General features: G+C 46.2%; 1 protein-coding gene across 4 annotated transcripts; it reads right to left on the reverse strand.

Moving 5' to 3' along the window:
* Positions 1–6308: 6308 nt before the first annotated feature.
* On the reverse strand, positions 6309–20549 carry LOC142497761 (acidic phospholipase A2 Cc1-PLA2-like). 4 transcript variants are annotated; one of them, XM_075606042.1, is made up of 6 exons: positions 20492–20549; positions 20436–20460; positions 19650–19699; positions 17342–17486; positions 8990–9096; positions 6309–6586 (listed from the first exon to the last, which is right to left on the reverse strand). In XM_075606042.1, the coding sequence occupies exons 3-6, from the start codon at positions 19690–19692 to the stop codon at positions 6426–6428; spliced, it is 456 nt and encodes a 151-aa protein (XP_075462157.1). In that variant the 5' UTR covers positions 19693–19699; positions 20436–20460; positions 20492–20549; the 3' UTR covers positions 6309–6425. The 4 variants fall into 4 exon arrangements, with proteins under 4 accessions (XP_075462157.1, XP_075462156.1, XP_075462158.1 ...); XM_075606041.1 differs by having other exon boundaries at positions 20436–20536; XM_075606043.1 differs by lacking the exon at positions 19650–19699 and having other exon boundaries at positions 20436–20510.
* Positions 20550–26490: the final 5941 nt, after the last annotated feature.

A 26490-nucleotide genomic window follows, 5' to 3' on the forward strand; every position in this document is an offset into this window, starting at 1 on the left:
GATCTTCCACTCGGAGAGGCTTTGCTTCCTGCAGTACTTCCTGGCCCAGTGCTATGGAAGTTAGGGGAAGGAAATAGAGGGGTTGGTGGGAGGGTGAGTTGATTTTTCCCATGCTGTATGTCTCTTCATTTGTAGACACCATGTGGGCCACGGATACCTTTCTTACTCTTGGGTGCCTTCTTTTAAATAAGGCATCCTGATAATGTCTTGTGAATTCTTCTGCTATATGATGGAACTTTAATGGATGCCTGCTGCTCTGATGCCTGCTCCTTTCCCCCACTAGGATCATTTTACCCGGGCCTTATGGTAAACAGTAGCATGTCAGTTGTACCATGTTGTTATCACAGTGTCGGTTCTAACTTCCATATAGCAGTAATAAACACATTTTCTCTGGAAACCCCCCTGAGACATCTAGCAAAAGTTCACCTATACAACACTCCTCTAATATTGAGAGGATATAGTATTGTAGTCAGTAGACCCCAAAGGAGAATCCCAGATATCCGTCTGTGGAGGTCTAATTCCTCTCGGGCACCCCACTGGCCGACTCATTAAAGTTCAACCCGCACTTCGCAAGCAGAGAGAGAGGGTACGTCCGCCAACCTCGAGACCCCGGAGTCTGACCCCAACAAACTCCTCACCCCTCCTAGTCCACGGGGATAAAAACCGCAGGCCTCACGGAGTTTCACCCTGATGCCAGCGGCACTTGCCACTCTCTGGATCTGTACCTCTCCGGGGGGTCCATGATACCTCCTCTGGAGTCTGCATTTGGGGAGGAACCCCTGAACCGGGGCAGGGGAAAGCCAAATGCTGTTGGGTCAAGGTAAGTAGGCAGAGTGGGCTAGACATAAACCCTCTGCCCGGGAACCTCAGTCTCGGGATCCCCTGGCCACTGCCTCATTGAAAGGTCTTTGTTGTCTAATCGCTGCTGGGTCTATGACGCTTGGGTCTCTTTAGGAGCTGGCGTCCTCGGAAAGCAGTCTGTCTTTGGGTACTGGGTCATCTACGCTGGCTGAAGTTCAGGGAGACTTGCTGCAGGGGCATGCGTTGCTGTCGCTATTCATAACCACAGTTTGCCCAAGAAGGCTGTTCCCTCTTGGTATTCCATAGTGAGTGTCCTACCTTCTCTATTCACCTGCAGCCTGAAGGGGAAGGCCCAGCGATATCTTATGCCGGCCATTCTCAGATGAGTCGTTGTCTCCTTCAGCTTTCGCCTGCTAGTCAGAGTAATGGGGGATAGATCTGAAAATACCTGGAGAGAGACCTTTTCAAATGGTAGGCTGTGCGGTACCCTGGTAGCAGTGCAGAATGCTTCTTTAGTCTGGAAGTAGTGGAACCTCGCTATTATATCACGTGGACCCTCACTAGCTTGAGGTTTCCCTTTCAAGGCTCTGGGGCATCTGTCCAGTCTGAGGGTTTCTTCTGAGTAGTCGGGTAAGGTGTTGGTTAACCAACGGCCCATAAACTCCTCTACGTTGGGGGTTGTCTCTTGTGCTCCCCTGATCTTCACATTATTTTGTTGGTCCCTATTCTCAAAGTCTTCTTGCTTCTGCAGCTCCACGACCTGCGCTTTTAGTACAGCTCCCGCCTTTTTATTTTTTGGTGTACTATCATGTCGTCCATCTTTTTTTCCCCAATGTGTCAGTTTGTTCTCCCAGACCTGCTATATCTCTTTTCATTTCTGAAACTGCATTAATTAGTAGGATTTTAATATTGCTGTGTAGCTCTGTTATGTCCTTTTTTTGGTGGAAGGCTGAGGTTCCCCCAAAGGGAGAGTAGCGGCATTGGGAAGCTCTCAGCCACCTGCTTGTGGAAGTAATCCTCCAGATCACTTTGTATGTTTTATTTTTTTCGCTCCTTATTTTGTCCACTTTGGGGACCATGGAGCTTTTAGGGAAATGATCTTGCTTGTTTGTTTGAGGAGCTCTGATATTGGGTTTACCACTCTTTATTAGCTTTTAGATCCCAGGGTGAGACGGAGCCCGTGGTCTATGCTGCCATCATTCTTCATTTTTTAATATAGTGTTGGAGGGGGTCCCGTCGGCCCTGATCATAGGCTTCCCTGTCAGCTCCTGTACCTGGCCGAGTATTGAGTGATTTTTCACAGGCAGGCGGTGGCCATCTTGGATTCTCTGAAGAGAGGTGAAGGGAGCAGATAAGCACGCGATTCGGTGGACCCACAACCTTCGCATCCGCACACAGTGGTTTGCGCCAGCAGGGAAGAGTCCCCCACAGCCCAGTGGCTTGGGGGGGGGGAGGGAGGGAGGGAAAGAGACACACCCGACTCGGCACTCCGGGAGAATGTCACAACAAGATGGCCACCACTCTTCCTATCTCTGCAGTGTGGCTCCCGACATAGCTCCGAGCAGGCGCCCTTCTAACCTTATTTTTTTTCTCTGCAGATGGAAGGAGGGGGGACTCGGAGGTGTTACTTAGGGGATATAATGTTGATTTTTGGATTTCCCCTATGAGGCTGACGGAGCTCCCCTAGGTCACGTCTCCTCCACTCTGGGTTCAGGCCACGCCCCCTTAATATTTTTTGTTCTTGTATTTTGCTGGAGATGAAGGAAAGGGTTAGGGGTCCATGCACCGAGACAGATTGCTGCTCATCGAGGATATCTCTCTTCCTGCAGTACGTCCACTCCCGATCTTACAATACAGGGTCTGGTCCTATATGAGGCTCTGCTTCCTGCAGTACCTGCCCGTTCCTTACATATGAGAGGAACAAGGACTCGTGCAATGAATCTGGGACCTTCTATATGATGAAATGTGGCTTCCTGCAGAACTGGCTGCCCTGTCCTGCCCCCGATGACAAGGAACAGGATCTTCCACTCGGAGAGGCTCTGCTTCCTGCAGTACTACCTGGCCCAGTGCTAGTTTCTCACGGGACCTTGAGATAGCGCCATAAGCGCGAAATGTGTTGGTTCTATTGCAACAGGTCCAATAAACTTTTTTCATTCTTGAAGTCACCCTCGCTCTCCATTTTTGTTGGTGGGGCCGCAGATTTTTTTTGTTTGTTCTGTTTTTCCTCTTCTATTTCTTAACACCGGTAAATTTTATATATATATTTTTTAAATGTATATAACAATTTTATTTTTTCTCGCCATCTGAAAATGATTTCCAAGGTAATAAAACAACCACTGAGTTGTGACACTTGAGCATTTTCTGGCTGTTCCCAATGGCTATAGGGACTGTAGTAATATATCTTGTAGCAGGGATCTGTAACATACCTGTCCCTTTGTCAGTTCACCTAAAATCTCATGAGGCTGTGGGTATGGGTTACATGTCAAGCTGTTGCAGATCAGGTTTTGAGAGCATGTCTGGTGGATTTACAACCAAACCCGTTCCTGCTAATTTGGCCGGCAGAGATTTGCTTGTTGAACCTCTGTTCTCAGTGATGCATCCAATGTATTGCCTTGTTAGACCCCTGAAGAAGTTATCTAGTTTAGTCCTCTGTAGCAGCAAAGAGTTTAAGACCTGATAAAGATCTGCAAGGGATTGGCTCATTGACCTTTGCTAGAGTCCTCTAGAGCAGGGGTGCGCAAGGGGGCGTGAGATTTTTTTTGGGGGTGGGTGGGTGTCGGCACCGGGGATAGCAGACGGGGTCGCAGCACCCAAAGTTTGCGCACCCCTGATGTACAGCATGGGTGCTCACTGCCAGTCCACAAGCTTCCCCCCCCCCCCTCCAACAGGTTAGGTTTTCAGGATATCCCAGCTTTTAAGAGTGTTTATGCGCACCAACGTAATGACGTAACCTCGACATGCTTCGCACATACAAATTTCTTTATCAGACCCTCTGACGTAACCTCAACGGGTTTCACGCGTACAGCTTCATCAGACCCCCTGACGTCATTAGGTTGATGCGCATCGACGTTCCTAGATAGTTTGAGTTCCAGCCGGTCAGACACTCTGTCCTGTTTAATGTCCTCTACAAACCGTTGGACTCCCAATATCTATCTACCTGCAGCAGAGCTCACTGTCCTAATGAATTGTACGTTAGATGCTACATGTGTTACTGAAATATATTGTTTTCAATCGTTGCCTCTGGTGTATTTTTACGTCGTCTTATTGTTCTAGTTTGGTAAGACCTGCTGTGCATTGCTCAATTGACCCAGGCTTAAGAAGACCTGCAGATCAAGGATTTAGTTAACAAAGATCATTAAGAATCATTACAAATATCCTCTGTGTCCTCAGCATTGGTTTGGCAGAGGCTCCTGCAGTTACGAAATACTCTCCTATTGCAAACTGGCATTAGATGAAGTGTCCGTTCACGGATCAGCTGCACAGAATAATGCGAGAACTTGTGATGTGGCGTTTCAAGATTATTATTTTTTTTAAATCCGACTATTTAACTCCCACCTTCTATATTAGCAAACAGTGCAACCTGTTTGTGACTTCCCGCTTAAGAGAACATGCATGAGCATACAGCCACTCCATTCTAGTCTGAGACTCCCTTTTTGCATGGAGAACCGATCCATGGGGAATAAAAGAACATTAGTAAAAATGAAATGTATGACCAGTTCAAGGAGAAATGAATGCTGGTTGTCGTTTTTCACTTTACAATTCGCTTGGAGTGCAGCGTGCGCAGGTACCCGGTGTATATCCTGCCTGCCGTTTCTCACAGTAAGAGTCACTGTTGGCGTGTGTTTATGATCCTGATACTTTATACATCCATGAGCCTATAGGGTTTCATAACACTTCTAGTTGACCATTGTCCTGTAGTACAGGGGTGCTCCCCCACCCCCCAACAGGTCAGGTTTTCAGCATATCCCTGTCAGCACAGGTGGCTCAGTCTTTGACTGAGCGACTGATTGAGCCACCTGTGCTGAAGCTGGGATAGCCTGAAAACCTTACCTGTTGTAGCAGATATTCTGCTTGGTACCTAATCTAATTTTGTCTCCCCTTTTTAGGGAGCTATTTAAACTGGGTAACGTATTACAGATGCGCAGCAGCAATGCATTCCGGAGAACCCATCACTTTATTTAAATCGCCTCAAAATATTTTGGTTATACAACAGCGTAATTTTGTAACCCCGGTATGGTTGTACTTCTGATGGCATAAAGCAGGGGTGTGTCCCACAACGCTCCCTCCAGGGGAGAAAAGTCACGCATTGTGACCTTGGAGTGCGGATCATTTCTCCCCTACAGAGAGAGATGTTGGACATACTGGTGGCGTCGGGCGTGCACCCGTAGCAATGTCAATCTCCAAAGTCAAGGAAGTGCATCTTCTTCTTTTTTTTTTTTTCTCTTCATTTTACCATATACCAGAGGTGGCCAACTCCAGTCCGCAAGGGCCACCAACGGGTCAGGATTTAATATCTCTGCTTCGGTATAGGTAGTTCAGTCATTGAACCACCTGTGCTGAAGCAGGGCTATCCCTAATACCTGGCCTGTTTGTGGCTTCTGAGGACTGGAGTTGGCCGGCATAAACCTACAAGCTTGCCGCTCTACCTTTGCTTCCATTGGGTTGCACGACCCACTGCCAGAAAATGGATTAGTCTAATAGGCTAAGTCATTGCTACTGTGAGATGCTGCAGCAGAAACAATGTCCTACAGGGGGATCCTATAAAACTCGCCAGAATAAGAAAGAAAAAGGTTCGGGTCATTCTTAAAAGCATGATCTGTACTATGAAAGGGAGTTTGGTGTTGGGAACCCTCAAAGAGATGAATAAAGTGGCTCTCAGGACATGACTGTAGGAACAAATATAAAAATATATATAAGTTGTGTGTGCTGAGCACGCGCTTTTTAAGTGAAACTGCTATGTCTTTGGCCACTATTTTGTCACAGATATTGTATTTGTGGTGGTGATCGTTTTTAATTCAAATTCAAAAACACGTCGGTGGCAAAATGCAAAGAAGTTTGACTTGGAACGTGTGTGTTCGGCACACGCCTGTTTGAGCTATTTGCAGTTCTATCGTTATACTGTCTGTGTGTGCCTCTGGTGTCTGACTCTGGTGCCTCTGTCTCCCAAGCTGGGTTGCTGTTGCTCCTGTGCATGAGCGGCGCGTGGCAAGCTCGGCTGCCACTGTGCTTATGCGAATTTGGGGGGGGGGGGAAGACTATTGGGTTCTGCGCATGCGCGCCGCGGCCACAACCTCTAATTTTGTGTATAGTGTAAACTCTGTGCTGCTTGGAATGGTGTGTTTTTTGGTTTGTTTTTTTGCATGATGGGAGCGCGCCCATTAGTAGCGCGACGTCGTTTGCGTTACGGTTTTGCGTTACAATGCAAGGTTTTTTTCCCCATGAAAATGCTGTAGGTGCCAGCAAAGCCGTTTCACTGCAAAAGAATATGCACATTAAAAGAAAAGCAGTTATTGAATTTCAAATTCAATATTTATTACAAATAACATCTCGCACTAATCTCATTTACAACTGAAAAGCAGAATACACCAGGCTTGGTAACCAAAGGTTGCAAATTTGGCTAAATGTTATGCGCGTGTGCTGTTGCAGTCTGGTAAGAATTGTGAACACTTGGAGTCGGGGTGGAAGGTGTATTTGCTGGCATACTTTTGGTCATGTTTCTTGAAGCAGAGGGTTGCCGCCCGGTCACACTCACAGACCTCGCTTGCACACTTGCTGTTTGAAGAATCTGAAGAAAGGGAACAAGAAGCTTCTTAGATCTGTCACTGTTGCTTGGTCTACAGGGGGAGGCACTTGTATTATACACGTGCAGGAGCGTCCAACTTCAGTCCTCGAGGGGCCACCAACAGGAAAGGTTTTAAGGATATTTCTGCTTCAACACAGGTGTCTCAGTCACCTGTGCTGAAGCTGGGACTGATTGAGCCACCTGTGCTGAAGCAGGGATATCATTAAGACCTGACCTGTTGGTGGCCCTTGAGGACTGAAGTTGGCCACTCCTGTGGTATTGTTTGTAATGCAAAACGATGTCAGCCAGCGGCTCCTGCACAGCTTTTTAGTATCTTGATGTTGTGCTAAACTGCCGCCATCTCCTCTGCTTCACCTGGACTCAGGTCCCTGGTTATAATGCTACTAGTCCGAAACCCCAGCTATCTTTCCTCATGCTATTCTTTCATGGAAACTCGCCTTATCTAAACGCCCTGTTGGAGTCTTATTCATTAAACTGCCACTACTGCATTTCTGTGCAAAACTGCACACTTTAGCACAGACGTATCTCGCCATATTCATTCAACATCAGTTCTAATAAGTCCAAACTGTGTGAAATGTGCATTTTAGGTTGTGATTTGGTTCTTGCCCTGCAAATCCGAGCAGTAAGCAGTAATATGCCTCGTGTTACATATCTCTTAAACATACTTGCCCTTTTAACCTTGTGGTCTCTCAGATATTTTGTTTTCCATAAATCTTGCATGGTAAAGCTCCAGTTTAATGAATAAGCCCCATTGTTGCTTACTGCTCTCTATATTTACCAAGCTACAGGCAGTCCTCAGTTATCCGACACAATGCGTTACTCAAAATGGCGTTGTAAAGCGAAACCCGTTTTCCCATAGGAACACTGTTTAAATGAAAGGTTCCGTTCCTGAAGGCATTTTTAACACTAAAATACACCAAATATTTTATGCAGGCAATAAGATATGCAGCACACACATAAATTATATAGTGTATATACTGTATTATATATATAATATAACAAAATAAATAATATATTAGATAGTATAATATAATATTATATAGTATAATATTATATATATATACGCTCTTACGACGCTTTGCAACAATGTTTATGTGAATGTGTATATATATATATACACACAACGTTGCAAAGAGTCGTAAGAGCGTTGGATAAGACATTTTGGCGTTGTAAAAATGAATATAGGTATGCATTGCACAGCGTTGGATAAGCCATTCGTTGTAAAGCGAAGCGTTGTAAAACGAGGACTGCCTGTACACATATTCTAGCCTTTTTTTGTTTTTTTTATTTGACCAAAATATTTTGAGAGCCGCAACACAAGCGTGAATATGAATACACACACTCACACACACGATATATACTGTACGTTAATGTTCATATATGCCTATGAGAAACGTGCTTCAAAATGATCCCCACGTGATTATGCACATAAAATGACCCCTCTTCCCCTCTCCCACCCCCCACAGAATTATACCACATAAAAAATCCCCACAGCATTATGCCACATAAGATGACTCCCCTTCCCCACTCCCACAGTATAATAACACACAAAATGATCCCCCACATAATTATCCCCCACACACATACTTGCAGTGCTTTAGTGCTGTGGTCTGTCGGCGCCCCTAGCAAGTAAGGTGCAGGCACATTGGGGCTTGCGCGGCACGCACTTCCCCGCAGAAAACCGACAAGCAGTGGAGAGCGCCTAAGCCAGAGAGTGCCAACACGCGCCGACAAGCAGGGGAAGACTAAAACTTGTGCGGCATGCACTTCTGGCATGGTACACAGTTCCCCACAGAGTGCCGACAAGCAGGGGAAGACTGCGGCCAGGCAGGATGGCCAGCTAGGTACGCACATGGGGGGCGCGGCCATGACATCACGGAGCTGGTTCGCCCTTACTGTGAGAACTGCTCACGTGACGCGCCAGCGAGCGGCATATTCAAATTTGCTTTCTTCGGCAAGCGGCTAAGCACCGTGCATGCGCAGGCGCTCGCTCACGCTGGCCACACACATTGCAACAATGTGTTTTATCGTGTCCAGCGCGAGGGCTTGCTCAGCATCACCCTGGATGAGGCCGAAGGCTCAATGGAGAAGGTGCTTCCAGAAATGAGCCGCATGAACCGGCCAGAAGAGCTGCTGGTTGCCGACCCCTGTTCTAGGGGGTGTCTGTAACACATTGCTTCACAATATATGGCAAATGGGAGGATAATGATCCATAGACCGAAATACACGTGCAAATTCAGTGTCTTCACAACAACCTCATGTGACCAAGGAAAGAGAAACAAAAAATATGGGTTCCAACTTTGAAAGTTATTTGGGACAGAGATTAGTTTCCTCCCTGTGCAAAGACCTGGTATCGGTATGTACTGTAACCGTGATCAGTCATACCGCAGCTCAGGACCCTGTTCCGGAAGGAGAAGTGATAGGGCTTGGATATCGGATTACAGCTCTTCTTGTCCATCTGCCCATAGCAGCAGTCATGGGCATGACAGCACCTGGAGCGAAAGCAGGAGAGGGTGAGAGTACGTACTAAACTACTATGTAAAAGGGTCAAAAAAGCAGGCACACCAAATACTACAATAAATGTCTTTACTAGCTCAACGTTTTGACTTCCCAATGGAGCCGTTCCCATGAGTTCTTGATTTAGGCTCCATTGGAAAGTCAGAATCTTGAGCTAGTAATGACGCTTTATTGTACCATTTGGTGTGCCTACTTTTTTCATCCATCCACCTATGTCAGTCATAATGCAGAGCCATTCATTCAGCCAGCACTGAGCGAATGTTTCTAGTTTGCAAGGAAGAGGGGGAAAAAAGGAGTGATGCTGATATCGTGACCTAATTATAGGTGTGGTTAGTTTCAGTAAGACACATTTGCATCCCATCCTTTAAATACTGAGCACAGTACAACAACTTCAAAAACAAAATTTCATGGAAAGTCATTGGAAAAGCCATGTCAAGGAGACATCTGAACACGAAGCCCACCCCCTTGTTCTTCATTATTAAATATAATAATATTTGCATTTCACGGTTATACCAGAGAGCCATTTATGCCGTTACCTCTTGGTCGCATCCGTGATAAACCACATTTATGTATTGAAGTCACAATGTAATATATGCTGGAATACTAAACAAAAATGAATTTACACTACAATAATTATCGCACCTTGAAAGTTTAGTCCAGGGGAGCGCAAACTTTTGTGCTGCGCCCCCTGTCTTCTCTGCTGCGTCACCCCCTCCCTACCTTAGAGCTGCGTCATTTGACGCGTGTGATGTCTCACGTCACATGATCCTGTGTTGCCATGGCGACGCATCGCAGAGTGGCTGAATCTGGGTAAGTAAAGTGTTACCAGGGCCTCACGCGATCCCCCCAGCATTAAATTTAAATGCTGTGGGGAAAACTGCAGGGCCTCTGCAACGGTCTGCACCCCCCCAGCAAAATCTCCCCCCTGCGTCCCCAGTTTGCGCACCCCTGGTCTAGTCTATTTACTAAAGTCTCCTTTGCTAATAACAATCACTGTATGGTGTTTTTGTTTATCTCTAAACTCTGTTCTTGTAAATTCTCCCCCCCAAAATAGCACTGTTCTACGAGCGCTTGCTAGAAAGTACAGAGGCCCCAGGAAACATCTCTGCCATACAAACTATCCTTCCCATGCATTTCATTAGAGCAAATGTATCAATGCAAATTAAATGTCATTGGGATACACCACCATTTTCTGCTTGGCGCTGCTGCAAATGTAGTTATCCAGAGTAGAACTGGAGTGCTTTGGAACCAAGGAAATCCCCAGTGGGGCCAAGAGCTCCAGTGTGCCAATATTCCGACAAGTAGACTGTCCCGGGGCCACCAGTTCATACTATTTTAATGTGACTATAGACATCGATCCTCTCCCAGGGCCGGCCTTTATGCAGCTGCTGCCAGCCTAGCATACTGCAACTGTGCCAACATTCACTTTGCGGGATTTGTTTTCAAATGTAGGGTCAAATTTATTTACTTGTTGACTTTTTGTTCCCCTATTTTTTTTTAATGTATCCTGTATTTTATATATATATATATATATTTTTTTTTTTTATTTTTTATTTTATTTATTTTTTCTTTAAAATGTGGCTGTTTTGAAAGTTTTAGTGATTTTTGAAATTAACAAAAATGCATGTCCCGTTCTAGCCGACATGAGATCCCATCCACTCTGCGATACCTGGAGGTGGATCCTTTAGTCACGGCCCGACACGTGGGAAGCAGATAGGGGCAAATAGAGGGAAGGGTGGGACGGAGGGAATAGGACTGGGGCATATAACTTTGCGCCTGGGACATACTTGAAAACTAGAGGTAACGCTCAATGTATCACTTCCTGGTAATACATTTTTACAAATTAATTAAATAGGTTGGACTTGAGGGACATGTCTTATTTCAATCTCAACTACTTGGGTGGTGGGAAAAATGTCGATATGAGGACGAGAAATATGACATGGCCTTGGAGGGCAGAGGTTCTGGAGGTTAGAGAGGAGCAAAGAGATATACTGTATACAAGTAATGCATGGCGTGGGGATCCTATTTTCCAGGCATATACACAGATACAAGAACATGGCAGAAATAAATGTCATGATGATTATACATTATAATTTAATAAGGAACCAATTGAGCCACCTATCCTGAAGCAGAGACTGATTGAGCCACCTGTGCTGAAGCAGGGATATCCTGAAAATCTGACCGGGTGGGGGGGCTTGAGGACTGGCGTTAAGTACCCCTGATATACTGTAGAATAAAGGCCCTTAAACTCTGTCGTGTTTTTTACATTTTCATGTGTGGAGCTTTTTATTTTAACACCTAATTGCAACTTTCATGGAAAGAGTCGTGCGCTGTTACTAGGTTTCCCATTTGACTGTTACTGTTCCCAAATGGTCACTTCGCAGAGGCTTGTTTAATTTAGGTCCATGGTCAAGGTGGCTTAAAAAAAAGTACTGGTATTGTGCCCGAGTTAAATAAATCCAAAATGTGTTTTACAACAATGATGTTTGGAAAGCAGAAAGGGGGTGGGAGGAAGATGTGTCCTCAAATAAATCTCATTTTATTTGAATACTAAAGCATAAGTTCGTCAGTAAAGAAGCAGTGGTCCTCGGGGGTTGTAAATGAAAAAGTAGTGGTACTGAGTGTAACGGGAAGGGTAGCCAGCCTCCCATAATGAAAGTGCAGCCTGGCTGGTTGCCCAAATACCGTGTGTAATGTCCACCTCTGTGAGGCTCCTTTTAGCCAGTGTACTGTATGTAATGTTTTGTGTAACCCCTTCCCTTTGGCTGTGTGTCCCATCTGAAGTGTCCCAGTTAAAGTGTGTAGCAGAGTTAATTTTGGAGGTGAAATTGGAGGTGAAGATTTGAGGAAGATTGGGACTCTGTACAACAACTTTGCAACTGTGAGAACTTAACATTAGAAAAGCTGTGATTCTTTGTACTCTTCCTATTTTCCAATAACTTGGAATCTCTCTTCCTGCATTTCACTATGCCCTCCCTATTTCTTTTTCTGTTTACTTTTTCCTCACTCCTTTGTGAACGTCTCTGTTCTCGCCAACTTCCCCACTCCGCACTGCACCATTATGTATACCTCTCTCCCAACAACTTCTTTACCCCTCAATAAAAAGCACCCCCACAAATCCTCTATTCAAACCCTCTATCTACTCCTTCCTGCTGCTGGGGATCTCCCCTTAGCCTGAAGCCAGACATACACACCTGATTTCACCCATGCCTCTCCGCCATCGCTTCCCCTGTAAAGTGTGTTAACCCTTAAGTTATTTGACTAACCTTAAAACTTGCCCCACAATTCAAGCATCCCAATAGTCTGCACTCATGGTTACTGTCCCACACTCAGTCACTCCTACCACCCATTGTGACCAAGCACTGCCATCTACAGCACTTATTCCCTCGCCTACTGTCTCTGTAAGTTCCCCATGAAACCTCTTAGATTGTAAGCTCTACGGCGCAGGGATTTCCTTTTCTATTGTCTGATTTTGCTGCACTTATTGTATTATTATAATTCCCTGTACTGTATTCTTTGTGAAGCGCTGAGTACACTTTTGATGCCATTTAAATAAAGACATACAATACAAAAGAGCTAATCACTGTCTGATGTCTGGAAGGGGGAAAACAGTATATATTGGGGACCAGGGATTGTACAATAAAGAAAAGCACTTATATTCCCCATGTTAGAGTGTAGCACGTTCCCCATACAGTTAGTAAGGCTGCCAGTAATGTGATATATATGTTAAAAGCATTTCTCTGTATCCAGACCCAGTAATTCACTTAACTAGGTTGTCTGCAGAGAAATGCTGGGTTGTGACAAAGGGCAGTTAAGTGTCAGGACAAATGTTGAGCAGGGAAGGGCTGACTATCAGGTCCGGGGATGAGCACTCAGCGGGGTAGAGCCTTTGTTCCCTGCAGACACTGAGGCGCCTATCCAGCGGGAGGTACAACACTTGCCAAGGGAACTGTTTGCGGGGTCTGAGCCCCGTGGGCATGATTCCCATTGGCAAGTTTGAATTGCCCGCTTCCCTGCAGCTCCGTCATCCAGGGGGGTCCTGAGTGCCAAAGCCGGCCCACTTTTCAATCAAACCCTGTGGTCTGCTCCTTGTGAGCACTCCACACGAGCACAAGGAGCAGACCACAGGGTTTGATTACTGTCTTCATACAGGGTTTGATTACTGTCTGCATTTGCTATTCCCATTTACCTTTCATTGACTGTTGTGGACTCCTGGTGCTTCTTTGCAAGCTGCTTTCTTGCAAGCTATGTTCAGCCTTCACTGTACCATTGCCCACAGTTTCTTGTAGTACTTGAACTACTGGCATTGACTGTAGTGGAGTCTTGCTACCCTACTATTAGCTGTTTAGCTGTATTTAGTCTACACTGCAGGTTTGCTATCTATTTTGAGGGGTGTCTGATTTGACCAGTTATAGGGGAAGGGAGGCTTAGGGAAGTACCTCTGGGACCTTTTGGACCAGGGGGAATGGGCCAGATGAAGAGGTAGCCCCTCAAAACGTTGCCCCCCTAGCATACTTGCCGTTCTCCGTTTTTTGTGTATATTCCTTGTGTTTCATGTTTTTTTTCCCTTTTCCTTCCCTCCCCCCCCCCCCCACCACTCACTTTGTGACATGCCCATTTGTGATACTGGTTTCTGCAAACACATTTGATTTATTTCTGGTTTGTTTTATTATTAAATGTTTATTTTGCATTACAACTGTTTTCATCATTTAGCCATTAGACAGTGAGTGCTGGTACTTACGTAGATTTGTTAGTACTATACAGGGGAAAAAGGGTCCCCTTTGGTTCCGTGCACCCTGCAATTGCATTAATTTAACACCATCAGAGTGCTGTCTATCGTCCCCTTTTACCCAGTTGGTGAGTGTTTCACTGTGATCTTGTATTTTGTGTGTTTGCTGGCTTGCCAGAATAAACTTTCGTTTATTTAATTTCTCTGTCCTGTCTTGTGATGGTGGTTCAGGTGTTAAAAGTTCTGGTCTTCCGTGACACTGAGATCCCCCCCAGCCCCCCTACCCTCGCCTGCCCTGTGAGTGGGCAATCTCTCCAAGGCCCAAAGTGAACTAATTCCTGCGACATGTTTAAGGGGTCTCATCTTGGTAATTTATACAATTTTGACCCAAATCTGACACCTATCAGTATTTTAAATGTATTTTTTAAAGTTCCACGTGGGAGGGGTTTCATTTCCCCTTTTGTGTGATGATTAAGTGCTTGTACAGCCAGAGTCCCAGTCTCTCCCCCTAACATTTATTGGCTCTGTGATAAGGACAGGGGGGGGGGACATAAGGGAAAGAAAACACTTGATTGACAAACACTCGCCCATTCAGATCCCCCTAAGAAATTCAGCTAGCTATGTGGGATTGCAGCTTTAAAGCTTTAAAGGGGCGCGGGTGGTTGCAGAGTCCTGCGCTCTTCCCCAAGGCATCGAGGCATCTAATGATGCAGCTGGGTCATGTGACATCACTGTTGCCTTGGTAACGTGATGTCAAATTATGCCACGGGTCACGTGGTAAGGAGGGGGGGGGGGCACAATGGAGGAGAGCAGTCGGGGGGGCGCCCCTGATTTAACCTCTAGATTTATTTTTGGTAGAATTGGAACTAGCGGGTCCGTTTTGCCCACATATTGCCTTAGTCCATCTCCCCGCTCTGTGCTAAAGGAAGACCGCAGTTTGTGGTTTTCAAGGAAGTGATACTTTGGAATAAATAAAGCGGAGACAGGTATTTCTGGTTACAAACTCGCAGTTCCTCTCGCTTGACAACTTTTGAAACTGCACCTCAGGGAGGAGAGTGAGGAGCAGGAAAGTGAATAAAAGTACCATTAATGAGCACTTTCACATCTCAGACAGGTTCACAAACCTGTCTTTCCCCATAATCTCTCGGCATACACTGCTTCCACTGCAGCCAGGGATTCTGGGTAATGACATGCAAATGAGCAGGAGGGAGGAATTTCCCAGAAAGAGAGGAGGCGTTTGGGTACATGTATAATTATATGATCTAATTTCTCCCACACAAAATACTTTATTGAGGATGGATTATTTAAAAAAAAAAACAACAACAACCCTGCATAAAATTGTATTTTGTGGTTTCCACAAAGACTTGACTGCATACGCAAAGCGTTTCCCACGATGTAGCACTGCGTGCATAGTTATTACACATTCTTCCCCTACCTACACAAGTACTGAGCGGGGCAGATTGCACAAAACTCCATGAAAACACAACGTGATAGCCTAACGTAACATAAGACTAATGTTGTATCTTCAAAAGGACAATAACACAATAATAATTGTGACAGAGTCACTAACTCTGTATGCTGGAGCAGTGCAGTATGTCTGCTTTCCAGCATGCAGGCAGTTAAATTCCTCCTGGAGAGGCTACCTGGAGGTGCAGCCAATTAAGACAGAACTCCTGAATAAACAAGGGGTTTAAAAGGCAGGAAGGAAGCTGCCGAGAGAGATTGATTTTCCCCAGCCAGTGGAGAGAGAGACTTTTGCCCCAACCAGGAGGACACTGGTTGGTCTGGTCGTCAGGCCTGTAAGGAGCAAGGTCTGCTGGGACCAGCAGGGAATCACACCTAGGAAACAGAATTGCCATGGGCGTGAACAAGCCGCAGGACGCGGCCCTGCTCCAAGGAACCGGCGTTCTAGACCCGAGGAGGAAGCGGAGCTCTGACATGCCTAGAGGGATTGCCTGGGCTCGCTTGGGACAGTGTTCCCCCATTAAAAGATAAGGACTTTAATATTGCTCCCTATATGGGGTTGTATGTTTTGGTGGCTGGTAGCTGGCTAGCTAGGTAGCTACAGTAGGGCATATGCTGTGAGTTAGTCTCCCAAGGGGAGTTTTGTTTTATGGTTTTGTTTTCCTTAAAGGGACAGTGTGCATGAGGGATCATCTGTCATTGATATGTAGAATAAACCACCGAAGGTTAAGAACTGAGTGTCTCAAATGCATATCCGTTAACGTTGCAGTCCCCTACTAGGACGAATTAAACCAGGCAGAAGCCTGAATTACACAAAATGGTGCTACGTATTATCCTTTTGTCTCTTTAATAACCCTAGAAAGACTGTTATGAAGAGCCCGGACAGATGGCAGCAATACGTAAGGAAGCCGTTTGTCACACAATGTTTCCTACCATCAAGAACACAGCGTTTGCTGTAATGGGCGTTAGTGATAATGACATGCAAATAATACGCAAATAAAGCATTATCGTATCATCGCCTGTCCAGTAAAGTCTGTTTAGGTGGGCACCTAAACTTGCCATTTCTCACATCCACACCTGGAAATAGGCCTTTTAAATGGTCCGGGTCAGTGTAACACCCCAGTTAGGTATAATTTAATTAACATAGCATTATTTCCCTCTCCTCAACTTAAGCTAAAGAACTATTTCAGGGTCTTGATCAGAGAAACGTGGACATATTGAACGCCATGTAATTGGATGGCAAAGCAAGGTTATTGCTCAATCACATGATGTTCAGCCTATGCTAATGAGTAGAGTGGTTGTTTTTGCATGTAATTATCTTTGAGGATACGCGTTAACCTAACAAAACGTCGTACATGTTTCACATAACGTCATGTTATGAGCCCTGATTTAATGGAGCTTTGTGTATCCAGACCAAAGTTTTTTGGTGGTACATCCTCTCTACACCTCTGTGGCCCTTCCGTGTCGCACATAGATAATGTCTCTACGGTCTCACTGAATAAAAGTTTCTTCATTTGCCATGGAAGTTGAAGAGATGGTCCTCATAAATCGTAATCAGAATTTTGGTCGCAGCCATTTTGCCGCGACCACGCCGGCAGTTATGGTTGGCCACAGAGGAACCCTTCACCAAAACCGCTCCACTGCTAGACACTCACCGCCGGTCGTTTCAAGAACATTAAGGAGTTTTAGTGGTTGGCGTACGGAGTTAAGGGTAGGGGTGTTAGGGTTTTAGGGTAGGGAATTAGGATAAGGGGTTTAGAGTAAGGGCTTAGGGTAAGAGGTTTTAGGATGAGGGGTTAAAGTTTTTAGGATAGGGGTAGCGTTAATATGAGGGGTCAAATTAGAGTTTTTAGGGTAAGGTTAGGGGCTTACCCTGGTAGTGAAATGGGTGGCCGAGAGATGTGCCTGTGGTGAGGTGTGACAGCAAAACACCGGTGGAAACTTGGTCGCAGGAGCCTTCAAATAGCACATTTCCAGCGCTTCAGGTTTCTCACCCTTGTTGCTGCAGCTGGCATTGGGTCACTCACCAGTCGATGTCGTCCAATGGATTCCCGTGCCCGCCAATCCCACAGTAACACCCATAGAAGGTATAAGAAGGCAGCGGTGATCTTCCCGTCACTTTCTTTATCATACTCGCAAATTCCATAAGGCCGCCATATGTTGCAGTCACCGCTGTCAGACACAGGGAGGGAAGCTCAGGTATAGGTTATTAGTGTTAGGGTCATTACCTGTAATGAGATTATAGGGTTTCTTATATTCAGGAAGTGTAGGAAGTCAAGATGAGTCGCTCTAGGTTTCAAGAAACCTTTTATCATATGAGTCGGGTGACACTTACCCCTGCGTGATTGAAATCAAGATTGTAAATCAACCTAAAGACAACGGGGTTTATGGGAAAATAACTGCGCCAGATATATTAAAGAAAAAAAACCTATTGTTTTCAAAAGGATTTTTTTGTTACTATCGCCCTAGAATCGGATCAGTTTTACAGGAAGGAAACGTTGATATATAAAGTGTGTTTAAAATGAAAAGAGCAAGTTTTGACCATAAAGGAGCAAACCAAGCAATATCCAACATGTTTTTTTAAATAAATAAATCAGTTCCGTAGTATTATATAATACTTACTAAAAATACCATTTTTAATTAAACTTCATGCAGGGGAGTGGCTGCAGCCTGGAGGCCCGCACTCTTGGTGGGATAATCCCCTTCCTCTGCAAGTGGGGGTCAGGGGGCGGGGCCCAGAGATGCAGTAGGAAGGACAGCGGGGAAATTCCTTCCTCGGCAGAGCCTCCGTAGGTGGGCGGGGCCTCAAGTAGTGCAGCTTGGGTCTGGAGCTGCAGCATGAGAGACAGGCTGGGAAAGGTGAGAGGGAGGAGAGGGGCAGGGCCTCGGTCAGTGGGCGGGGCTGGAGATGCAGCATGAGAGACAGGCTGGGGAAGGGTTAAATCACAGGGGTAAAAACAGACATGAAAAGGAAAGGATACAGGAAGGAAGAGACAGAAAGAGAAAATGAAGTAAAAGAGAGAAATACATAAGAGGGAAAAGAAAGACATGAGAGAGACACAGAGAGACAGAGACAGACATATGAGGGGGAGAAAGAGAGACATGAGGGGGCCCTGAAATTGTTTTTGCCCTGGGGCCTGCACATGTTTAGCTACGACACTGACTCCATGCCGTTTTTAAATTAGCTTTGTTATACTGAGTATCCTTTTATTTCTATTGCAGGCTTTAGCCCACCTCTCCAGCAGTGCAAGCTTTTTGCAACAATTTCCTGTTTGTGAAAATGTGTTGCCAATATTCCCAGCAGTTTGAGCTGCAAAATGTAGCAATAGATAATGTTACAGTTGTAATATATAAGAATACATTGCAGCTGCTGAGTTACACTGACTGAAGGATTAATTGATACTGAAAGGCGGCCATTTGGTGAACCCTGGGAAGCAGGATTTTTGCTGATCGATCACGGGAGAACTAATTGATCATCAGTTTAGGTAATTAGTTTTTAATAAAGGTAATCAAAGGCTGCATATATTCAAACAAACAAAGAATAAATATATATATATATATATATATATATATATTTTTTTTTAAACAGCTGCTTGGATTGCCTCTTTAAAGCAGCAATACTAACCCCCCAACCCCTATTTTTAGTTATTTATTTGTTTATGAAAAGCATGTGACAATGTATAATTCTACATTCTTACCTAAACTGGCTGTCGTTTTGTGCTTCTGTTATAAATCTGTCACATCCCGATTGTGTGCCTAACTGAATGGCTGCCATTCCTTCTGTCAGTGCAACACTGCAGCTACAATGTACATTACTAAGGTAACATTCTCTATCGTTACAGTTTACAGCTCCAAACTGCTGGGAACATTGGAAACAAATTATCCCACACAGGAAAGTGTTGCAAAGATCTTGCACTGCTGGGTAGGTGGGCTAAAACCTGCTAAAGAATTCAAAGGATGCTTTAAAATGCATTAAAAGGGCATTAAGAGTTGAATAAAAACAAAAATCAGTCACTGTTAGCTAATACTACAGATCTGATTTATTAAAAAACAAACAAAAAAACAAAGATTTCACTTGTTTAGCCGCTTTAATTAAATGGTTGAAACAGCCGTTGATCCATGCTTTTCTCACTAGCTGTCAGGTTTTAGTCCCTATTTGCTGTTTTTTGGATGTTCAGCAATCTCTAAATTACATGTAGTCCTGTCCATCACAATCTCTCAGATCCAGGACAGGTGCAAAAACCCCTTTAGGGGGGTCAGAGATTTCCATCTTAGTAATGTTATGTGCAAGTACAAACAATGCATGTAATACTGCACAGGGTAACTGGGGCTTACCTATAAGGAGGAGAAGAGCCGGGGCCAGCAGTGAAGTCGCCATGTGCGTCCTGTAACAGGGATCAGAGCATTAACACACACAATGCACATTTCTCTGAGAGGGTTAATAAAACCACCCGAGCATCGTGGGTCACTGTACAAGAATGCAGACAGCCTGAGATACAGAGCCCTGTTACAGCACAGGGATACGCACAGGTACGTCTTATTCCACAGATGCATAAGGGTCAGCTGCAAAACTGGGGCAAAACCTCAGCATAGGAACCGCACCAGGTTTACTAAAGAACATTATTCCACAGTTTAGTAAATAACTCGCAGTCTAAGACAGGGGTGGACAACATCAGTCTTCCATTACCAGCGACAGGTCAGGTTTTCCGGATATCCCTGCTTCAGCACAGGTGGCACAATTAGTGTTGCTAATATCTTGCACTGCTGGGGAGGTGGACTAAAGCCTGCTATGGAAATCAAAGGATGCGTTAAAACTCATTCAAAATGGCAAGAAAAGTTGAATAAAAACAAAAATCAATCGAAGACTGAGCCACCTGTGCTGAAGCTGGAATGTACTGAACTGTTGGTGGCCCTTAGGGACTGGAATCGGTTAGCCCTGATATAGACCTTCATAGCACCAGCCTCTTACATTTAGCAGCTGGTTGATTAGACTTGGATGGGGCTCACCTCCTTGAGAACTGTCACTCCCAATTGGTTGAGAGTTATAAGCTGATAAAAGGCAGAGGGTGGCATTGAACCCACAAGCATTGCCCGGTCTATGTCAGAGGCAGCGTTCCTCACCTGAGCAGTGTAGGTGTGATGCCTCCTGTTCCCTCTGTGCTCTGAGATACAGTTACCTGTTCCCTCTGTGCTCTGTGATACACTGTTACCTGTGCCTAATGCTAAGATATCTTATTATTCAGTGGGTGGAGTTGCCCTGAACAATTTCTCTGCTCTGTTACCAAATGAGGAACCCCTGCCAAGTCCCTCCCACGGGTACTTTGGGTTATACCGGCATCAACCCTCACCTGGGCAAAACCCATATTGTATCATATTTCATGATTGCTCTATTATTATCTAATATCCCGTAAACATCCTGTTTGCGTCTCTTACTGGGAAACCTCTGCTGCTGCCCAGGACAGGAAAAGGAGGGGGCATATTATACACTATCTGCCCGGGCACATTCATGATATTTGCCATTGCCGTTTCCCTTTTGAGTGTCAGTTTTGTTGATTCCTAGGGAGCAGCATTGGCTTTTAGCAGGGGAGAGGGGGGGGGGGGCTCAACTCTAGTCCTCAAGGCCACCCAACAGGTCAGGTTTTCAGGATATCCCTGCTTCAGCAGAGGTGGCTCAGTCAAAGACTGATTGAGCCACCTGTGCTGAAGCTGGGATATCCAGAAAACCTGTGTAGCACCTGTTCCTCAACACTACGTGAGATCATCCGGCTACCTGGTGTTGCTGGTGAGATGCTTACCTGTAAGGCTGGAACAGGAGACTCCGCGGTGGTGTGGGGAGATATCAGGACAGGTTTTTAGGGTGGTTCATCTCTGGTTACAGCACCTCTAGCCACCGAGGAATAGCTCATATGGGTGGTAGCACAATCAGGCCCCACTGGCTTGGGCCAGAGATAGGAACCTGGCAGGCCACACATTGGTTCAGCATCCGCAAATCTTGTCCTGGGGAGTTACACGGAGGGGAGACCCCCAGCGGGAATGTTTCGTCATCGTCCGAGGTCACCGGGACCCCGCCGATTAGCTCATAGGTAATCCCAAATTCTTCAGCCATTTTGTTTAGCAGCAAAAGACTAGCTCCACACACACGTCTGGAAGCTACTGAGTGGACGTGTTTCTGAGCGCCTTGCATCCGGAAGGGTTGGCTTTGTCATGCCCAGCTGCTCCCCCTGGTGGACCCAGGCGTCCAATCCAGGGGAGAGAGGAAGCCGCGGTCTCCGCATTTCGCGTAGGTTCTGGATACTGGAAGCAGGGAAAACGCGCAAAATCTTCTGCAACATTTGCAAGCAGGCATGTGGCTCCCGGTTTCAGTGGGAACCGCCATTTTGGACAGTACATGAACATGCGGCACCTGTTTTTCGCGGTAACCGGCATTTTGTGATAGTTAGGGTGACTAGATTTGGAAAAGCCAGAGTTATAATAATAAATAGTTGCATTAAATTAATAAAGGTAATACACATTCAGTTTACAGATAATTAATGGGCAGTTAGACATATGATTATGGGCATATGTAACATTTACCGAGAGGATTACAATTGTGTTAGACTAGGTAGGATTAGGATGACCAGATTTATAAAAGTAAAAACCGGGACACATTAAAAAAAATATTTAGAAAACAAATGACATCATCAACTGCGCTTTATGTCTCCTTTATGTCTCTCCGCCCCTCTCACACACAGCCTATTCTCTCCACCCCCATCCCTCCATTCTCGTTCCCCCTCCCATCCCTCCATTTTTGTTCCACCCTTCCCATACTGTCTCTCTCCCCATTCTGTTTCTCTCCACCACTCTCCATGCTGTGTGTGTCTCTATCTCCCTTCTCATGCTGTGTCTCTCTCCATGCTGTGTCTCTCTCTCTCCATGCTGTGTGTCTCTCTGTCTCAATGCTGTGTATGTCTCTCTCCACCAGCTGTGTGTGTTGCTCTTTTCCCATGCTGTGTGTGTCTCTCCCCATGCTGTGTGTGTCTCTCTCTCTCCCTAGGCTGTGTGTTTCACCCCATGCTGTGTGTCTCACCCCATGCTGTGTGTCTCTCTCTCCCCATATGCTGTGTGTGTCTCTCTCCCCATATGCTGTGGGTGTCTCTCTCTCTCCCCATATTTTGTGTGTGTCTCTCTCTCCCCATATGCTGTGTGTATCTCTCTCTTTCCCCCCATGTGTCTCACCCCATACTGTGTGTCTCTCTCCCCCCATATGCTGTGTGTCTCTCTCCCCCCCATAATGTGTGTGTCTCACCCCATGCTGTGTGTCTCTCTCGCCCCATGTTGTGTTTGTCTCTCTCCCCATGCTGTGTGTGTCTCTCTCTCTCTCCCCATGCAGTGTCTCTCTCTCCCCCTCTCTCCCCATGCTGTCTCTCTCCATGCTGTCTCTCTCTCCCCATGCTGTGTGTGTGTCTTTCTCTCTCTCCATGCTGTGTCTCTCCCCCCCATGCTGTGTGTCCCTCTCTCCATGCTGTGTGTCTCTCTCTCTCCATGCTGTGTGTGTCTCTCTCCCCATGCAGTGTTTCCCCCTCTCTCCCCCTCTCTCCCCCTCTCCCCATGCTGTCTCTCTCCATGCTGTGTCTCTCTCTCCCCATGTTGTCTCTCTCTCTCCCCATGCTGTGTGTGTGTGTCTCTCTCTCTCCCCATGCTGTGTGCCTCTCTCCCCCATGCTGTGTCCCTCTCCCCCATGCTGTGTGTCCCTCTGTCCATACTGTGTGTCCCTCTCTCCCGATGCTGTGTCTCTCTCTCCCCATACTGTGTGCGTGTCTCTCTCTCCCCAAGCTGTGTGTGTCTCTCTCTCCCCATGCTGTGTGTGTGTGTCTCTCTCTCTCCCCATGCTGTGTGTGTATCTCTCTCTCCCCATAATGTGTGTGTGTGTGTTTCTCTCCATGCTGTGTGTGTTTCTCTCCATGCTGTGTGTGTTTCTCTCCATGCTATGTGTGTATCTCTCTCCATGCTGTGTGTGTCTCTCTCTTCATGCTGTGTGTTTCTCTCTCTCTCCCCATGCTGTGTGGATCTCTCTCCTTTCTGTTTATGTCCACCTATAGTGAGTGACTGTGTGTTTGTCCCTACTTGTCACTGTGGTGGGGAGTGGAAGCCACCTTGAGTCCTGACAGCAGGCACCGGAAGTTCTCACTGCTTGGGCTCCGCTGACACTAACCCCGCCTCCACCCTCTGCAGCTAACCCCGCCCCCACCTTCTGCAGCTAACCCCACCCCCATTCTCTGCAGCTAAACCCACCCCCACCCTCTGCAGCTAACCCCGCCCCCACCCTCTGCAGCTAAACCCACCCCCACCCTCTGCAGCTCAGACCCGGCCTCTGTTCTCCTCCCTGCATTCTCTGCTCTCTGCTGCCTCCCCCTGCTCTGATGGTCAAAACTGGGGTAGCCACAAAAAAACGGGACATTTTAAAGAATGCATGGCAGCCGGGACAGGCATCAGTCTGAGTCCCCGCTGGCACTGAGTGCGGTCATGCTTGGAGAGCAGTCCACGCATGAGTGCTGGGTGTCCTGCATGTACGCGTGCATGGGGAAAGAGGGGGGGGGGGGTAATTGCGGGTAGTTGAGAACGCTAGAAAGTATAATTTTTTGTTTATCTAAGCGCCAAACGTGTGTGCCCGTGCATGAGCGCGCGCTGGGACTTACATATATCTATATATGTAAGCAACCGCCGAAAGCGCCGCCCGCTCAGTGCTAGCGGGGACGCAGCCTTTAAAAAAACGGGACTGTCCCGGCCAAACCGGGACATCTGGTTACCCTAGTGATAGTAAAAGTCCAGGATGTAGCTCCCTTTTGGGGGGGATGCATTGGGTATGATGGCTGCTCCTCCAGCAGAGGTTCTGGCACTTGTGGAGCAGGCACCCCTCCTCAGATACCTGCCGTATCATACCTAGTGGTAGAGTTGGTGGGCAATAGTTTCCATGGTGTCGCCTCACAGAACTACTCCCACCATCTTCATAGTTGGGTGGGCAACAGGCTCTCCTGTGTCAACTGTCCCCACTTTTCTTCTGGTAGTACGGTTGGGCAATAGGCTCCCCGGAGAAGCCTCAGGGAACTACCCCCACACCTTTCTTCTTAGATGAGGATGGTTGGGCAACAACCCCCCAGTGACGCATCGGAGAGCTGTCCCCACCTTTCTTTGTTGTTTAGGTCACTGTGTGGCAGCCTCTCGCTAAGGGGACTGCCAGACTACTGTGCAGCTCTTCTAGCAGGGAGACTCAATCGCCCCCCCCTAAGATACCTGCCAGCTGCTCTAGATGCAAGGCACAGACCCCAGTTTCCTGCCCTCCCTAGAGTCCTAAAGCACAGTCACATACACAGTCTTTGTGAATAAATGTCCTGCTGCAAAAACCTGTCCTGATGCTGATCTCAGCAGCGCCTCCATTTGTAGCACCTGTTCCCCCACCCTAAGTGAGATCATCCGGCTACCTGGTATTGCTGGTGAGATGCGTACCTGTGAAGCTGGAACAGGAGTCTCTGAGTACTCCGTGGTGGTGTGGGGAGATATCAGGACAGGTTGTCAGGGTGGTTCATCTCTGGTTACAGCGCCTCCAGCCAACGAGGATCCTGAGATGACCAGGATGGTCCATGCTGGCAACTCCTTAGTGACCCAGACATTTATCCACACAGATGGATGGTTCCATGAATCTTTATTGTCACACAGACAGAAGTCACAGCTTCCACAATCCCTGACAGTAGACCCCCCAAAGCTTTAGGCCCATATAGGCCTCCTCCGCAGCTCCTCCTTTACTCCCTTCTGGGATAAAGGGTAGATGTTACCCACTCCACAGGGGGAGGGAAGAGAGCCCTGACTTCTGGAAGAGTGTCAGTATATACCCAGGGGATGGGCTTGTAACCCTGTCCCATAACAGGGCAGGTCTGATACTGACAGGCATCACATTAACTGCAAGTGACCCAGCCAGTATCCTCCCCAAGATGACACTCAGGTTGTTGCTAGGCCCGCCCCTGGAAACAGCCAGTGTGTCCAGGTTGCAAAAGCAAGCTAGGCATTCATGAGAAAATGTACCCTTCACAGAGCCTGTACCTTGAGGACCTTTGATGTTAGGGCCCAAAAGAAAGATAATAGCCAGTGGCCTAGGCTACACCTGACCTGTTCGGGGGCCTTGAGGACTGGAGTTAAGCACCCCCTGGCTTATATTACAGCTGCAAGACGAAAAACAGAGAAGTGGAAATCAGTAGTATTTCTTTCTTGGCTACATCTGGAACAATGTTTTTGCCTCCAAATTGTGTAACTTTTTCCTTAATACGTGGCCTCTAGATCGCTCTACAGCAGATACCAAAAAAAGAATGGTGGTAGCCATATCAACATAGGCATATCAAGTTACAGTACCTACAGCGCCATGGAAGAGGTGAAATCCAGATTTGAAACTGTACTATTGCCTAAAAGAATGGCCCTCTTGTTAATGCGTATTTTATAGGGATTGATGTTATATATTTTTTTTTTATAAAAGTTTTTATTTTTTCCTATTTGCACTATGGTGTGCATCTTTTTTTTTCTTCTCTCTCCTGAGATCACCCACTTCTGCCACACGACCAATCAACATTGCCACTGATTGTGATTAGAACTTACTAGTATGCGAGAACGACCTTTACATCCTAAATGTGTGTGTGTGTTTTTTTTTTTAAATAAATCAGTTCAGTACTATGGGAAAATACTTGTAGCATTAAAAATAAATTAAAATGTATTCTAAATGTAACAAGCATTTCTGTTCCTATAGCAACCATTTACAAAGTCACATCCCCTTACCCTTCTGAAACAGCATCACATTTTTGAGCAAATAGTGAATCCCCAGCCAAATCTTAGCCGATCGATTACATGAGAGCGGATCGATTGGCAACTAATTACTTGTCAGTGTGCAGATTGTATTGATGCACATATTGAATTAATTTTTCTTTTAAACGACAGCTTCAGCTGCAGCTTTAAGGCGCACGTTTACTTAGCAGTGCTATACCATAAGACACCTTCTGGTGCCGGAAGATATCTTAAGGCTCATTCACTTAATGGGCCGCACAGTGTCTCCTGGCGCCAATCGGCACGCTAGTAAATAAGGGCCTAACTGTATGTGATTGATGCCTATCTAAAAAAAAAAATCAGACAAATATAAGTATTTTTTACTGCCGTGGAT

The sequence above is a fragment of the Ascaphus truei genome, chromosome 6 (genome assembly GCF_040206685.1).
Source record: "Ascaphus truei isolate aAscTru1 chromosome 6, aAscTru1.hap1, whole genome shotgun sequence".
Lineage (NCBI taxonomy): Eukaryota > Metazoa > Chordata > Amphibia > Anura > Ascaphidae > Ascaphus > Ascaphus truei.